At 38.6% G+C, this 18,693-nt stretch overlaps 1 protein-coding gene and 1 long non-coding RNA gene across 2 annotated transcripts in view; one reads left to right on the plus strand and one right to left on the minus strand.

Annotated features, from left to right (window-relative positions):
- The window catches only part of KBTBD12 (kelch repeat and BTB domain containing 12), an 83,237-nt gene that overhangs the window by 56,456 nt on the left and 8,088 nt on the right, over positions 1 to 18,693 (plus strand). Inside the window, exon 5 of the mRNA XM_083354323.1 lies at positions 4,610 to 4,807. Coding sequence (XP_083210449.1) covers positions 4,610 to 4,807 — 198 coding nt within the window. The remainder of the gene's footprint in view (positions 1 to 4,609; positions 4,808 to 18,693) is intronic.
- LOC310635416 overlaps positions 3,236 to 18,693 on the minus strand; it is a 790,193-nt gene continuing 774,735 nt past the window's right edge. The window contains exon 2 of the long non-coding RNA XR_014491403.1: positions 3,236 to 3,320. This is a non-coding gene — a long non-coding RNA (uncharacterized lncRNA). The remainder of the gene's footprint in view (positions 3,321 to 18,693) is intronic.

Genomic DNA, 18,693 nt, shown 5'->3' on the forward strand with positions numbered 1-18,693 from the left:
TCTGATCCACTAATTTTGTCACTTGGTCAAAGAATGCAATAAGATTTGTCTGGCATGATCTGTTTTTGACAAACCCATGTTGGCTTTTAGTAATGACTTTGTTTGCTTCCAGGTGTTCACTGATTCGTTGTTTGATTATCTTTTCCAGAATCTTCCCAGGTATTGATGTCAGGCTGATATGTCTGTAATTTCCTGGATCCATTTTTTCCCCTTTTTTAAAGATGGGAACTACATTAGCTCTTTTCCAGTCTTCTGGTATTTGCCCAGTGCTCCAGGATCTTTGAAAAATATAGTTCAGTGATTCTGAGATCACATCCACCAGTTCCTTAATCCATCTGGTCCTGGTGATTTGAACTCGTCTAGGCTGGACAGGTGCTCACTTACCAATTTCTTGCCTATCTTAACTTGTGTTTCTATTCTGTTTTTATGGCACTATTTTTGATAGGTTGGTCTGGTTTTTTTCCCTTTGTGTAAAGCCAGATGCAAAAAATGAGTTAAATAGTTCTGCTTTTTCCCTGTTGCTTGTCACCTTCTTGCCACTTTCCCCCCACTATTAGACCAATCATTTCCTTAACTTTTTTCTTGTTTTTTTACATGTTGAAAGAAGCTTTTTTTTGTTATTTTTTACTTTGGTCGCAAGGCTTAATTCATTTTGAGCCTTAGCTTTTCTCACTTCAACTTTGCAGGCTCGGGCTATTTGCTGATATTCTGACTTAGTTATGTGCCCCTCTTTCCACTGGATCACTAAAGCTTTGGAAGAGAAAAGCTTTATAGCTAATTCTGTCCTGGGGAAATTTGTAGGTACCTATGAAAATCTGGATGACCTATGAGACATTCTACTCTAAACAAGGCACAACGTGAGTTTAAGTAAGATACCCCTGGGATGCTAAACCAATCAATGTCAAGACACACAAGCTAAGGCCTCTCAGTTCATTTATAATTGGTAGAGTTTCCTTTTGTCAAGAGAATTATAATGAGGATGCCAATTAGCATTCACTGAACTGCTGAAACAATTCAGAAATATTGTTATGTCAGATTTAGTATGGAGTTGTCAAATGGCATAATTTTCATTATCTCAGGTCATGCACAGAGAATCCAGAAACATACATTCCAAAGCATGGTTAAATTGCTTGTATTAGTAGGGGAAAGGCTGTAGGTCAATAGTACGGCTATGCATATAAATGCTTAGCGTAGAACTGTGTACCCATTTATAAAGGTCACTTTCTTCTCTCTCTCTCTCTCTCTCTCTCTCTCTCTCTCTCTCTCTCTCTCTCTCTCTCTCTCTCTCTTTCTCTCTCTCTCTCTCTCTCTCACACACACACACACACAAGATCTATACAGTATGTACTATATGTATGAATATACAGTATGTATGTATTTATAAATGAGGGAAATGTTTTTTTAAAAAAACAGGGCAAGCCAAAAACTTGGTGGACACAAAGAAGAATTTTTACAACACATAGATAGCCATCTGCCCATGGTCTAAAAATCTGATTTAAATAATTAGGTGGGTAGATTTGGTCTTAGCTTTATCATACTTTGGTGTTCTGAGAGCCATAAGGGCCGGCTAGAGAAAATAAAATATAAAGATCATTTAATAAAATAAATTAAAAATTTAATAGCACTATACTTTATTTAGGTCCTATAATGTAATAGTTCTCATGAATAGTTCTCTAGTTCTCTTACAAATAGGTTCTATACTGTAATAGTTCTCATTTGTAAAAAATGGAAAGGGCTAGGCATCACCCTTCAATCTTGGAATTAAAACTTGTTTAAACTTTCCCACTAAATGGACAGGACTTGCACATGTATTGAAAGTATAACTCCTAAAATTCTCAGCAACCTGAGCTGCACTCTGAACATGTCTGGAATGAGCAAGTTAGGAAAGGCGGTGAGGCACAAACCATGGCATAAACATATCTATTCCTCCTTCAAATTGCATGGCTTAAAACTGGAGTCTCCAGAACAGAATTTTAAACATCAAAGTACCTGGAGAACTTCTAGAGTTCGCCAGATTGCCTATTTTACCTGTTGTACCATTACTTGTCTTTAAAAAAAAACCTATAAGTTAAATAAAAAAATTAACTTATTTTAATACAAAAACCCCAAACCCTTTAAAAACAAATAGCTATGGGACCCAAAATTAGTGGAGGAATACACAAAGTTTTCCTTAGATGTCTGTCCAAGTGCCCAGAAATAACTGGGGTGTTTGGGTGATTTGGGGGTAGTGGTGGCTTAAAATGGGTAGGCAGGAACTACTTTAATATTTTACCAATGATTTTTCCATAACTCTCCATATCTGCCATTTTGGGATAGTAGTTATGATAATCTAACCACAAGAATTAAAACATCATCCAACTGCACAGTATTTGTAACTTTTAAATTCCTGTACTGTACATACTTAACCAAAAATAAATACCATTGTAATCTGTGAGTGTCAGTTCTGGGGAATTATTTGAAAGATCAGAGCTTGAGACTGGCCCAAAGTAACAGAACCAGTTAAAGGTTTTGCTGCTGGCTGTTGTTACAGTACATAAATTTCTCCTTATTTTATTATGCAAACATTTTCAAAGTATTTATCTGAAATTTCATTTCTTGTGCACTTCTCGGTCACCAAGTAGCAGAGTTAGTTTACACATGGCTTCCATGAAAATGAGAATTCCACAGATGGAGAAGTATTATAGTCTATGTCCAAATAATGTTTCATCAAGCATTTTGTTACCAGACCAGACACTCAGACAGATAATTCCCATTTCACATAAATGCACTTTTGTGCAAACATTCCACTAAAGACATGTTATTATTTCTTTCCATCCTAACCCAAAACTGTGTGTCTTTTGATATGGGAGATGAATTCTGTGCCCCAACAGCAAATATGAAAAAAGTGTTTGGTAAGCTGATTTAAACTATTACTGCTGAGGATTTTCCTATACATGCACCTGTTTTTCAAGGATATAAATCTTTAAACTCAAAAAAGTTTCTTCCCAAGTTCTGCTCTTTCCAACAGAAGAAGCCTTTAGATAGGTCATCCATTAAAATGAATGTGAGTAGGCCAGAAATTCCCAACCTGAGGTGCCCATACACCAGAGGTGGCAAGATGGAATTTAGGAGTGTGACAAAGAGTGGCTTGTGTCTCTTAGTCACAGTTACTGTGTTTGTAGGCATTGCCAACATTAATTACATTTGCTAGTGCTAGGGAGGGGGGCATAGAAGTTTATTTTTTTATTTTTATTTATTTTAATCCCATTTATATCCCGCCCTTCTCCGAAGACTCAGGGCGGCTTACAATTTAAGCACAAACCAATGTGCTTAGCAATAGCCTTCATTCTATGTATATGCCTGCTTATTAGGGCTTTCGCCCCCCCCCCCCCAGCAGCATTATTACAAAGTCAGCTTATTGCCCCCAACAATCTGGGTCCTCATTTTACCTACCTCGGAAGGATGGAAGGCTGAGTCAACCTTGAGCCTGGTGGGATGCGAACCTGCACTAATTGCAGGCAGCTGGTGTTACTTAAGGAGGCATTAGCCCACTGCTCCACCAAGGCTCCTTGAGAACTACAGCTCTAGGCATTGAAATGTTGGCCTTGTAAAAAAAAAAAAAGCGGGGGGGGAGTTATGTGCAACTTTTCCTGAGAAAAATGCCAATGTCTTTGCATTCATCCTTGGATGTTATTTTAAAGTACATAATCCTATGAAATTCTTCCATAGTATTGAGGAAATCATATATGACCCCACCAAGTACATAGCTTTCCCTTCCAAGTTCATTTACTGATGTTAGGAGAGTTTACTACTGTATAACTATTAAGGTTTTTTCCCCTTGTGCTCCTGGGCGGCAGTTCTCAACTATCATGTGAGCAGTTTGGATGAATGTTTTAAGTACATCCCAATTTTTTTTTTATTTCTGCTGTTTTCTAAAGATATTTTTTGCTTTAGCTGCAGTTGACATGTAGGAAGTTTCTTTATGACAGTGAGTAAGCTCTTTTGTTGTTTTGCTTAGTTAACAATATTAAAATACGAGTTTTCTGTGTGTGTGTGTGTGTGTGTGTGTGTGTGTACGCATGGGCGCACATGCAAACAGGGTATCAAATGTGCTTTTATTTTTTTTCTAGCGCATAAGACTCATATCCTCCAATTCTGTTCTGCAGATATCATATTTTACAAGATTAAACCACCGTATTTTGTATCTGGGAAAATGAAGTAGATAGCATTTTCCTTGCTGACATATGACAATGAGGAGGAATATGATGCTGTAGCAGATAAATGTATCCTTCAGAATCTGCACTTCCCAGAAATTAGATATTCAAAGAGATTTCTCAATTTCTTCCGTTTTATTTTCCATCATTTTGTTATTCTAGTTTATTTATTTATTCATCTTGGATTCTTTGGTGTACAAATTTAGCATGTTTTTCTAAGGGGGATTTTTTTACAGTATGCAAGATTATTTCTTCCTTATAGAATGTTGGATTGGTTTTTTTGCAAAACTGGAAAACGTTGAAGTAGTGACCTTGGAGATATAATTAATTAATTAATTAATTAATTATTAATAAGACCCATTCTGATGAGCCATTTTTATTCTCTTTGAACTCTCTCTTTCTCGCTCCCTCTGCAGGTGGAATTGGCTGCCTTGATCGTGACAGAGGACAAGCACGGCAATGTCTAGATGTCGTGGAGATCTATAACCCTGATGGGAATTATTGGCGAGAAGGACCACCTATGCCTTACCCTCTTCTTTCCCTAAGAACCAACTCTACCTGTGCTGGTGCTGTGGAAGGGAAACTCTATGTCTGTGGAGGATTTCGTGGAACAGGTCTGGAGAAATCCAAAGAGAATGTTGTTATGTTTGCAATGTGCTTCAAGAATCATCCTAAATATCACTATCCCAACTTACATTGCATCCCATCCCAATTTGAATTTGTCTGTCTGTCTGTCTGATTCCAGCACTGTAAAAAGTCTGAGGAAGTCCTGGTTCATGGGTGGTCTTGCATGAGCAAATGACAAAACATGCATCACAATGTTGCAATACAAACTCTGCATTTTTGTATTTGTTTCAGGATGCTGCACACAAGTGAATAAGGGGTAAATATCAGTTCTACATTATAATCTGAATACCAATTGCCAGGCACAAGCCACAAGATCCACATGCATTGTTATTCAAGCTAACTACTTTATTGTAGTCTTCATATAATACAGGAATCTTCCCAGACTGCTTGCTTTTTCTTGTTGCAATACAAACTCTGCATTTTTGTATTTGTTTCAGGATGCTGCACACAAGTGAATAAGGGGTAAATATCAGTTCTACATTATAATCTGAATACCAATTGCCAGGCACAAGCCACAAGATCCACATGCATTGTTATTCAAGCTAACTACTTTATTGTAGTCTTCATATAATACAGGAATCTTCCCAGACTGCTTGCTTTTTCTTGGAAACAGATAGATAAGACTCCATGGAGGGGGGACTCAATTCTGAATCTCTTGCAGCTGCACAACAATTCAAGGCTAATTCCTTGCTTGAGTCCTCCTCCTTGCCTGACTGTGTATTTCACAACATCAATTTTTTGTCACTATATTACAAATAACAGTTTTCTTTGCATATATGTATAAACAACTGTAGAACTGGATGTAAATTATCTCATGAAATAGCACAGCATTCATGTTTTCAAAAATAGGACAATGTTATGTCAGGGAACTGTGCAGCCAGTGTCCAAATAGAGTCAGAGATGCTGACACAAACTTGTAGTTTTATATAAATAATTATATTTTACATTTATATTTACAACAAACAAGATAGGCAGGCACATCACTACATCATGAGGTAAATTGTCAGGTAAATCATAGCACAGAATACAGAGCACACAGAAGAAAAAGGCAGGAAAAAAGGGAAACTTCCCCTTCTCACCCAGCAACCAATCATAATGTAGATTGCCTCATACAGGAGTCCACACTCTTCAACCAATCAACTACTGTGTTTTCTGGCCCATTATACACTTTACTATTACAGCTATTAAATTTAATATCTTAACACGTTAACAATCACTTAAGGGCAATGTAATGCTATTTCTGTAAATGTTAGTCCATAGTCCTCCACAGAAAGCTTTTCCCATCAAACACCAAACAATATGGAACAATCAGCCTACCGTTTTGCATTTTCAGAGTCACAGCAACAATAGAACCAATTATTGTCCTTCCCTTTCCTAAAGCAGCAGCATATTTGTTTTTGATGCTTTCTTTTTTTAAAAAAATCAAGCTGTTTCAGGTATTCAGTGTCAACATTTTAGTTCTAGATGTTTGGGATATGGATCATGTTATTGATAACATGTTCATTTATAATAATTGATGTAAGAAAAAGACAGTCAAGAAGAGGTCAAGATGGTAGCCAATCAAAGCTTAGTCCATGAAGTGCATGGAGAAAAAGGAGAGGGACTTTGATCATGTGGCTGCCATTTCAAATTTTTTGACACACCCTTACTGAAAATCTCTGGAAGGTAAATAATGTAACAAGCTTCAGGTTAAGTTAGATGATTTGGTCACAAACACTTTAAACTTTACATACATATTTTCTGCAGCAGTGATTCCTGCTGCCCTACATATCATCTGAATTTCACATCATTTAGACATTTATTGTGCAGTCCTGGATTCTGGTTAATGTTGTGCCCAAACTGCCTACTTTGACAAGCGAGTGTTTTTGCCTTCCCACCAAACTTCCCCACTGTTCCTGAGAAATTACCCAGTGTCCCACTAGCTATCCAAAGGAATGTAACAAAAATTAGTGCTCCAGCTAGTACTCTGTTCTTACTGTTCTTGTTGCTGCATTTGTTTTTTTAGCAAAGCGGGGTGGGGGGAGAATCATAGTGCATTAGAGCAAGAATTCTGCCTTAAAAACCCAGTGAGCAAGATGAAAAATGGGAGTAAGGCACATTATTGCCTTCCTTCACTACAGGGGATGATCTAAGGAGCTGAGAGACAGACAAAGTAAGAGTTTCCCTGTGGAAAACCATCTGCCTCACAGCCCCACAGCAAGAATCACAATATTGTCTTTGCAGCATTGACTGTAGACCAAAACTTAGTTGCTGAGGACATCCACGAGGGTGAGAGCATAGTGGTGATTTAGGGATGTAGCAGATTGGCATAACTCAAATGTGTGCAAACTTGAAAGGTTTTTTCCCCCCCTCTGGAAAGGAGGATATTTTAAAATAGGAAAATAAACTGTCCTAATATACTACTGAAATGTTATTGAAGGAATTCTTATTCCTTATTGATTTCTCCATTCTGCGGCCAACTTTCACTTCTGCATCCATCCTTTCACTTCTGTAATATTTTCTTTGAAGGGCATCCTTCACAAGAACATTTCTTCAATCTGTAAATTATATGTTGTGCTTGGAAACTTATAAACACATAGCTCTCATAAATGTCCATAGGATTTCAAAATCTAAAATCAGTGGATTGCAGGGGGAAAATTCAGTGCTATTACAATTTCCTATTCCTTTTCTTGGCTTATTCATGTATGTTCTAAATGATTACTAGAAGTCTTATTAGTAAACAACATTGCAGTATTGCATTATTACAATTACTAGTTTCCAACCCCAGGAAGATAGTGAAGGTGATTCCAAAATAGAAAAATTACTTACTTTGTTTATATGCTGCACATTCCAAAAGGTTAGTCAGCAGAAACATATTGACTTTTTTCTTTTTTGTTTTCTCCATCAGCGTTTGATTTTATTTAAATCTGTGATACCAGCATAAAGTATTCCAATCTGTACTGTACTGTACACAGTGCAGAAATAAATTGACTAGTATCTGAATTAGTGCTGGATGCCTCTGAGGACCACAATAATTAACATGAACATACAAGAATCGTGAGGTGTTTGCACTGCAGAATCACCAAAACAGGGCCAAAGTCCTTGACGGTTGTTTTTCAGTTTATTTAGTTAGAGTTTAAAAAAAACAGCCTACAATTCAAAGTCACAACTTTTTTACTTTACTTTTTACTTTTATTAAATTTGTATACCGCCCTTCTCCCGAAGGACTCAGGGCGGTTAACAGGCTGATGAGATTAAAATCAAATTCAGAAAAGAACTTAATTAAAATAACATACTGTAACATATATTAATACAGCAGACTTGACTCAACAGTCAACTATTGCAGGGCAGACTAAATAAAAACATTTTGACTGCCAGGAATGATAGCAGAAAGGGAAACAGTTTGAGTCCCCTTGGCTGGTAGTTCCAAATTGCGAAAGGATGTTTCAAAAAGTCACCAGATCTTTTTTCAGATGTTTCCTCAAATATTCCTTCAATGCTGATAAGACCAAGAGAAGGACCTCTCCAAACAATTATACAGCCTGGAAAAGTTGGCTTCTCAAATAAGTGGATCCCAAACAGTATGAGGATATATATAGAACCAGGATTCTGAATTATGTATTTTAACAGACGAGTCGTCACTGGAGTGATTTTGACAGAGATCATGTGATTTCTATAATTACTACTGATTGCTAAACTGATTTGGCCGCAAACATTCTGGGTCAGCTGAAATGTCTAAATTTTCTAAAATCAGTTTACTGAGAACATGTTAAAGCATTCCAAGCATGTGTCAGTATGATCAAAATGGTTATTTCATTACAAGGTATAAGTAGCATACCAGCAAGGCAAAAGCATTCCTGCTCCCTGCTGAGATATGCTCATGTCTGGATTCAGAAGAGCCCTAACTGGCAAGTTGAGAGGTAGTGTAACCCTTCAGCACAGACCAAATTCATTTCCTACTCTGCCTTTGGGCTATTCAGAAATACATTAATTTCTTTGCCTGTGTACCTGCTTTAGAGGAAGATTGTACTGGCCTGCACACATGGAGAGCCCTGCATGAAAATATAATCCATTATTTGAGACAGAATCATAGAGTTGGTGGATATATTGAGTAACATCTAGCCCACTCTTCCCAAGCAGCACAGGATCCAGTAGACATCCCCAATAGCTGTCAATTCAGCCTGTGATTAAAGACTTCTAAGACAGGAGAATTCACTGTTTCTTGTAGTAGTCCGTTCCACATGGCTTGCACAATCAGGAAGATTTCTAATCTGAAGTTGCTTCCTTGTAATTTTAACAATTGGTTCTGGTCCAGCTCCCTGGCGATGTGGAATAAGTCCATTTATTCTTCTGGAACAATCGTTCAGATATTTGTTGACTGCTTATTATATCTCCCTTCATTCTTTTTCCTGTAGGCTAAACATACCCTAATCCTTTAACTGTCCCTCACAGGGCTTGGTTCCCAAATTGCTTACAATCTTGGTAGCACTGATCTGAATTTGTTCCAATTTGCTACTGTTGTATTATAACTCTGGTGCACAGATCTGGACCCAGTACTCCAAATGGAGTCTGCCTGGGACAGAGTATTGTGAAACAATTATGTCCCAGAATTTGGATTCAACGCATCTATTAATGTGCCCCAAGGAAGCATTTGACTTTTTAGCAGCTGCACCACACTACTAGGACATGTGGCTGACAAGTATATTCAGATCCTTACTGCTAAGCCAGATCTCCCCCATCCTACAAAAATACATTACATTTTCCTACCTGAATACAGAACTGAATATTTTTTTCCTCTTTATTTAAATCTGTCTTAATCATTTTAGCCTCCTGCTCAAGCCTCCCTATACTGTATCCTTTTGAATCTTCTGTTATCTAAAATTTTATTCAGCCCCATAGCTTTATGTTATCTGAAGACTTTTCTAAATATTCCCTTAACTCTATCTTCCAATCATTGATAAAAAAATGTTGAATAGATCAAGGAGCAGGAAAAAGCTTTCTGTAACTCTACTCAGTATTTGCCTCCAAGCTAAAGTAAATCCGTTAACGAGCACTCTTTACATGTACTTTTTCAGCCAGCTGTAAGTCTAACTGACATACTTTACCATTTTATTAAGGAAAATACCACGAAAACTCTGTCATAATTTTTCTGAAGTTCAGGTATGCTATCTTTACAGCATTCCCCTGACCTGCTAAGCTAAATACTATTACAAAAGAAGGAGATAAGCTTAGCGTGGCATGGTTTGTTTGTGACAAATCCACACTGGAGCCTGTCAGTTGTTGCATCCAAATGCTCACAAACACACTGCTTGATAACCTGTTCAAGGACATTGCCCAGTATAAATGTTAACCTGACAGATCTAAAGTTTTCCCAGTCTCCCTCCTTGCCCTTTTTGAACATTTGCTCTCCTTAGTCTTCTGGAACATCATTGATTTTCTAGCCTGTGGCACATATCTTCTTAGTCAATCCAGAAGATACTGAGAGAAGAGGATTGCCACTCCACAGTAAATCAGTGGCAAGAAGTTTCAGGTTTCAGGTTTATTAAATTTATATGCCGCCCTTCTCCCTGAGGACTCAGGGTGGCTCACAACAATAAAAAGTTAAAAGATATAAATACAAAAATTAAAAGAGGATTAAACAATATAAGAAATAAGAACAATTTAAACCAATAAAAAACCAAATTTAAAAACTATGATCAGTCCAGACCCGCTTGTTGGAATAACCAGGTCTTTAGGTCACGGTGGAAGGACCGAAAGTCAGGGGCCATCCACAGCTCCGGGGGCAGTTCGTTCTCTGGAAGAATCTGTTCTTGCAGTCCAAAGTATCAGGGAAGCTACAAAATGATTATAGGCACAGGTTTGGGACATCTCCCACAATATACAATCATGAGGCCTAAGGATAAACAACAATCTCACTCCCAAACACAAACATGCATATCAACATCAACAACGGCAGAGCTCATCTAAACTCCTAGCCCAAATGCCTGGGGAAAATTGTTATTTTGTTGTTGTTCTTGTTGAGTCTTCGGAGAAGGGCGGGATATAAATGGAATTAAAATAAAATAAAAAATAAAAAAAATAAATTCCACTTACTATTAGCTTTCAGTCCTGCTCTTTGACCTGCAGACTTAACCTACAGTACTTGTAGACCATTAAGTGATTCCACTATTTCAATGTTTGTCTTCTGCCAAACTGATAAGAGGCAGAGAATTAAAGGAGTGACAATTGCTGGCAGAACAGTCTAGTGTTATTGAACAATTCCAATGACCACTACTTTAGGTTTATTGGCAAGAACTAGTACCGGTCTGTGGCAGTCTGCACAAACAAGCAAAGCCCCATCTGCGAGATGCATGCAGCACAGAAAACCACGCAGCCTCTGGTCCATGGAAAAAACTCTCTCCACAGAACCGGTCCATGGTGCCCAAAAGGTTGCAGACCTCTGATCTAAAAGATTTATCTAAAATCTTTAGCATTCTTTAAATGCTCTTTAGAAGAATGGCAGCAGACAAACCTGACACCAGAAGGGACAGGCATGCCCAAGTCAGCCTGAAATGGATAAGACATGCTTCGGTGATTCTTCCCCGCCCCCTTTGTCCCTTCTCCAATCAAATCACCCACCCCTCTCTCTCTCTCTCTCTGCTTTAATGACAGAAAAGCATTACCAATTTTATACCTGTTGCAGCTACTGCTGAAGCTTTGCTGAAGAGGGGGAGCACTGCATTTAACTCTGGGGAAAATAAGAACTACTTAAGTCTCTTTCATGGACTGGAGGAGAGATAAGCCAATGTCATGGAAACATAGCAGGGGGAAAAATATGGTCACATTTGTGCAAATCAGGAAAGATTGTGGGTGAAATAAAATCCTCCAGTAATTTTGCAATTAAAAATAGCAATTAGTTCTTCCATTATAAACTAGCCGCTGGGCGAGATCATTCATGGTTTCAGGGTGGGGTATCATCAGTATGCTGATGATACCCAACTTTTTTTCTCCACCCCGAACCAACCCAGTGATGCCCTCACCGTGGTGTCCCGTTGCCTAGAGGCGGTCTGGGTCTGGATGGGGAGAAACAGGCTTCATCTCAATCCTGCCAAGACTGAGTGGCTGTGCATACTGGCATCTCGGGTTAACCAGTCTATTCCATCTTTAATGATGGGGGGTGAGGTGTTATCCCCCTGTTGATACGGCTCGCAACTTGGGTGTCCTCCTGGATTCACGGCTCAGTTTTGAAGATCACATAGGAGCCGTGACCAGGGGGGCTTTTGCCCAGGTTCGCCTGGTGCGCCAGTTGCAACCCTACCTGGACCGAGATGCCCTACGCACAGTCACTCATGTGCTCGTGACCTCCTGGTTAGACTACTGCAACGCTCTCTACATGGGGCTGCCCTTGAGGACCACTCGGAGGGTTCAGCTGGTGCAGAATGCAGCCGCGCAAGTTGTGATGGGGGTTTCCCGATACTCCCATATAACACCTCTACTCCGCGAGCTGCATTGGCTTCCGGTTGCCCTCCAGGTGAGATTCAAGGTGCTGGTGATGACCTATAAAGCCCTAAATGGCTTGGGTCCAGGATATTTGAGGGAACACCTGCTGCCAGCATCAAGTTCCCTTCATCCTGTGCGCTCCCACAGGGAGGGCCTTCTCAGGGTGCCGCCGGTAAAAGACTGCCGGTGGATAACACCCAGGGGGAGGGCCTTCTCTGTGGGTGCGCCTGCCCTTTGGAACCAGCTGCCCGTGGAGCTTAGGACTGCCCCCGACCTTTGCTCATTTCGCCGGGACCTGAAGACCTGGCTCTTTGAGCTTCCCGGCCCAGGCTAAGAGTTTTAATTGGGGTTTTTATATTTCTACTTCAGGGACTGAATTTAATCATTTTTAATTGTTTTTTTAATTTTTGTATTGATGTTTTAAATACCTTGTAAACCGCCCTGAGTCCTATGGGAAAAGGGCGGTATATAAATCTAATAAAATCTAAATCTAAATCTATCCCACCTTTTTGCTTTGAGGCTAGGCTAGGGAGTTATAGATATTACAGTTCTGTGATTCTAGTTCTTTCAGTCACTCCTTAGATAAAGTAGATTTTAGTTCAGGTTTAGTGCCTGATAAAGTACATTTATTCATTCTTACTGTGTCACACAATCTTTGCAGCAACACTGGCAAATCCTAGTTGACATCTGATTGACTGCCTCTGCCTGTGCTGAATCTGGCAACAGAAGAACAGACATACTAACCTGTCAATAACAACAAACAATATCAGTATTGTTTCCAGTTATTGGGCTTCTGTAATTGTCTTGTTGCTGTGGTGATTGGTGGCAATTTAGTCCATAGATGTCATGCAGGAATAAATGTTACCCAGCAGCATTACTACAATACAACTATAATAGCCCATTAGATCCAAAAAGGGCAATGCAGAAACAATGTAGATATTATACCCCAGAGGCAGCTCTCCTATCAAAGACAGAAGGTAAGGAAAGAAAGCCATAAAAACACAGCCTAAACTTATACAATTGTTTTCATTGCCAGACTCAGAAAAACAAACTAACAATGGTTACAGATTAAATCTAATTTCCATCAGGATTCCATCAGAGTTATTGTCCTTTTAAAATCAGATACTTGCTTCTAGCTCAGCTCTCAATCTAAGATCAACAAAGAATTTAATATACCAACAAACTTCTTTACCCTATTACTCCATCCTTTATAGGCAGAAGGGCTCTCAGAATTTACTGAAAAACATCCTTCAACTATATTAACAGACAGAGGAAATGAATATTTTTAGAACATTAATGAAAACTAGGAAGCTTCAGCATATTATCCAATGGAGATACAGTTGGAAATCTGCATTAGCAGGAAATATTTTCTGGTTTTCCTATAAGTTTTATTTATCCATGGATATGCAAAGTATTTTTCAAACTGAAGCAAATATTAATAAAATGTCAAGAAGCATGAACAAAGAAAATATCCAACATCAAAAGAGCATGGCTTTTACAGAAGAATGATGCATGTACAATAAATGAATATACTGAGAGCCAGAAATCAAATATCGGAAAGATGTATTGAAGCATATTATTGCCATTTTAAGATTTCTTGCAGAGACATAAAAAGGTAAAGGTAAAGGTTCCCCCGCACGTGCGTGCTAGTCGTTTCTGACTCTAGGGGCCGGTGCTCATCTCCGTTTCAAAGCCGAAGAGCCAGCGCTTGTCCGAGGACGTCTCCGTGGTCATGTGGCCGGCATGACTAGACGCCAAAGGCGCACGGAACGCTGTTACCTTCCCACCGTAGTGGTCCCTATTTTTCTACTTGCATTTTTTACGTGCTTTCAAACTGCTAGTAAAAGCCCCAGCAAGCATTCTCTGGTGATTACTCGATCATCTCCATTGGAACCTAACTTGGAACACTGGACTGAATTGCCTAGTTTAATCTTTTTCCTGAGTAGCACCTGGAAGAATACGGAACTAAAGGAAAGGGCCTTTTTTCAAATCATTTTTCACAGTTCTATAGTGAACCAATTAAACACATGGGAAATGAAGTTGGTATGAAAATCACTTTGGACCTTAAAGAAGCAAAGCATATTTTTTTTTCGGTGTTCACTTTACACCAGGTTTTTTTTCCACCTTTTTTTGCTACTGCCCCAATGGAGGTTTTGTCTTTTTGTTTTGTTTGGCTTTCTGCCATTTGAGTGGCATGTGAGAAAGGGTGATGTGAAATTGTCATCAGAATTTTCCAGAATTATAAACTTGACATCAAGAGTTGCAGAGATTTCAATTTAGATCGATTTTACTATTCCCTTTAGCCAGCAAATAATTACAAGAATTCTCTGTAGGCAATTTCAGAGTTGCAAGTTCACATTAAAAGAATGAACAACTGAACTGCTTTTTTTTTTGCTGGCTATTCTTTGAACCTGTTTGGACAAAATAATGTGAACAATAGCAATTAAATTGTGCCAGGTACTTTAAATTTTATATATTTGACCTAATTTTCTATTCACCATCTACCCATATTATTGCAAAAGAATACTGGACGCTGGTTCAAAAATCCCAAAGATCATTTTTAAAACCTTTAAAAACAAGATGGCCCTGTAGAGAAAATGCCATACGAGCAACATAAAAGACTAAATTAAAATGAAGACTAATTCTAAAGAGAAAAAGTCGGTAAAAAGCAAACATTTTGCTGATGAAAGAAAATCAAGTATATACAAATAGTGAAAGCAAGAAGGGTGGATTACTCGGGGTGATTCTCTTCTTCCTTTCCTGAATTTGATCACCTTCTTCCTTCTCCTTTTCTCCCATTCACCCTTAATTGCTACAGCTTGGCAGGTGGAGGAACTTCAAATTAGCTGGAATACTTAAGTTCAGGCTGGAACTACAGAAACAAATTTCACATTAAAATAGAGAATAACTTTTCTGTTTTTACTGAAGCTGAGAATTTATTTTGCAGTCTGCTAAGACTGAACTAGTCTCTCAAAGTTTGAATTCTCTGGAGAGAGATCTGATGAGCTTGCAAGAGCTTATTTATGCTTCACAAAATATTCATATTTTCTTCCCTCCAAATTAAAATCTTGCATTGGCTTCTTAGCTAAGACTGCACACTATATTTTGAAGAAAATTTCAAAAGGAACTGTTATGCAAATGATATTGTTGCTTCCTGTCTTAATCCAGTTTTGCCCATTTCAACTTCTAAAAGAGTTTTCTCCAATCTAATCCTAATAAAAACATAAATTACATTTTACAATACTGCAGTCGGGAAAGTCTTTTATTATTTGTTCTTGAAGTAGAATGACAATTTCTTTAGTAAGAAATGTTATCTGATGGTCTCATGTCAGAATTCCTTCTAAAGTAAATTTCAGAAAGGAAGACATGACTTCTTAAATAACTCCTCAAAGCAAAACTGAGGCAATATAGTTACTGAGATCTGACAGCCAGCTGACACTGAGCATGGAGCTATTCCTGGAACTCAAGTGACTACAATCATGAAGTTTTGTCCTTAATTTACTTCTCAATATTGCTTCCTTCAAGCTAATCATAGTGAGCATCAAGAGAGCTTATTATAAAGAGCTAACCTTCTTTTGCCAATACTTTTGCTGATACTAGGCAAGTCTTTCCCCATCAGAGCAATCAGACTGCAGTTTGCCTCTTAAGTGTGCTGATTCTGCTAATGTTGGGCTAATGATAACATTAATGCAAGACAAAATTCTCCCCATCTCCTTATTCATCTTACTTCCCACTTACAGCCCGGTATCACAACTACTGATCTTCTCCAGTTGAAAGTAATTTTGTCCACCCATGAAAGTTTCAGCAATCCTGTTTTGCATTTGCATCATTTGTCTGAAATGGTTTCCTGCCTGAGTAGGGGGTTGGACTAGAAGACCTCAAAGGTCCCTTCCAACTACTACTACTACTACTACTATCATCATCATCATCATCATCATCATCATCATCTTTGTGTCACTTCATTGTGCAATATGCTTCCTTATTACTCTGAGAAGCAGCTTTCTTAAAATGAGCTTCCAGAACTATAAGTAAGTAAGCATCACCTGTGGTTTTCTGACAGGCTGGGTTACTAATTTTTTGCCACAAATCTACTGATTACAAGGCAAATGTTTTTGATTGTCATGCCGGCCACATGACCACGGAGACGTCCTCGGACAAGCGCTGGCTCTTCAGCTTTGAAATGGAGATGAGCACCGGCCCCTAGAGTCGGAAATGACTAGCACACATGTGCGGGGGAACCTTTACCTTTACCTTTTATACAGGATTATAGATGCCTTTTCCTATCAAATTAAACCCTAAAGAGACCTTGTTGAGAATGGTGGATTACTTCAGACTATACATTTAGCATTTATCTCTTTAGGACAGGGGTGTCAAACTCGCAGCATCATGTGATGTGTTGCAACATATCACAACTTTTTTTCCATTGCCAGCAATGGGGTGGGCGCAGTTTTGCCATGACGCATCCGGCCCACGGGCTGGCAGTTTGACACCCCTGCTTTAGGAAATAAAAAAGTACTAGCTTTAGATGTGGAATCAGCATAACTAGTGGAATAGCCAGCATTGCTGATGACAATAATTTTTCAAAGTGATAAAACAAAAAAGGACTGAAGATCTCTAGAGGATCCTCTGCACATTAGGGGAGTGAACATCAAATGGTGAATATCACTGAATATGAACAAGTGTAAAGTGATTCATACTGGTGCCAAACTTGTAATTACTCATATAAACTAATGGAATCAGAGCTAGCTCTGCATGATGAGAAAAAAAATCCTGGGGTAATGATAAATAGTTCAATGAAGGTGTTGACACAACATATCTACCTGTAAAAAAAGGCCAAAAGCTTGTTAGGAATAATAAGGAATGGTAATGAGAAGACAGGTGCCAATATTATAATGATCTTATATAAACCAAAGGTGTGGCTGCATCTAGAATATTGTGTGTAGTTCTGGCCACTGCATCTCGAAAGGAATATGGTGGAGCAGGAGACGGTTTAGTGGAGGGCAATTAAGATGGAAAAAAATGCTAGAGCAGTTTCCGTCTGAGGAGAGGTTGCAACATTTGGGGCATTTTAGTTTAGAAAGGAGACACATGACAAAGAATATTATTGCAGTATACAAAGTTATGCATGATTTGGAGAAAGTGAAATAACAAATTTTCCCTAGCAAAATACTAGAATCAGGATTCACCCAATGAAATTGAATCCTGGAATAATCAGGAAAGACAAAAGGATTCCCCCCCCCACACACAAAACATAATAAAACTTTGGAATTCACTGTCATGAGATGCCAGCTAGATTGGCTTTTTAAAAAAGGGGTTGGACCACTTTATGAAAGGCATCAGTGTCAAAGGCTAGTGGCCTTCATGCCAGTGCAACTGCCTCTAAAGGCCATCTGCTGCAAGACTAGTAGGCTTCCATGTGCAATTGGCTGACCACCATGAGAACAAACTGCTAAACTAGTGGGACAGGGGTCTAATCTAGCAGGCCACTGCCCATATTCACATGCTCATATATTCCTATATAGATAAAAGTAATGCTCACCTTGGGATTTTAAATTGTTGGTAATTCTCATAACTGGAAGACTAATACTAAGTTGTTGAGTCTTAATTGTTCAACTCTAAATATACTGTATATGAATAATCAGAAACCATTACATCAAAATCACACTTATTATGAAAAGGAGACAGAGTAGCAAGGTAAAGTGTTGGACTAAGACCATGGAGGCCCAAGTCCATCCTCAGCCTGGGTTTTTATTTAACTTGATTCAGGATTACCATCGTGAGAGAAAATTAGAGAAAAATTGCTTGGTCAGTTCATGAGCAAGAAGAAAAGGCCACATTGGGTTTGAAGAGAGATGCTTCATACGTACTCTTGTGGGGTTATGACGCCTCTCTTTTGGAAAATTGGCATGGCGAAGGGTGTCTGTGGAGCAAAATCAAGATGCATCCCCAACAATGTGAGCAAAGCAACTAAGCAACACATATAAAAAGCCATTGTGGCTGCCATCTTGACTTTATTGATCATACTATGCAGATACATCTAGAACAGCCCTACATACAACACTTGGCTACCAGGAGGAAGAATGATCAATCTAATAGAAATAAAGAAATACATAGAGCAAAATTACCTAAAACTAGGTAAAAGCATTAGCAACTCAGGAAAGACAGAAAGCATCAAGAAATATCAATTCTGACAAAGATAAAATGCGCTGGAAAAAGTATTTTCATTAAATAATTCTGGGCCTCGATGGAGAGCATTAGCACTTGAAGCAAAACATCTCCCAGGCAACTGTTATCCATTGAGAAAGAAGGCAAAAAAGAAATGCTGTCCAAGACTTCCTAAGGCCAAGTTCACTGAGTTTCAGAGTCAAAGCTGACACCTTGAATTTGGCAAACTTAAAGCAAACTAAAAAAAACT

This window comes from Vipera ursinii, assembly GCF_947247035.1.
Source record: "Vipera ursinii genome assembly, chromosome: 2".
NCBI classification, from domain to species: Eukaryota; Metazoa; Chordata; class Lepidosauria; order Squamata; family Viperidae; genus Vipera; species Vipera ursinii.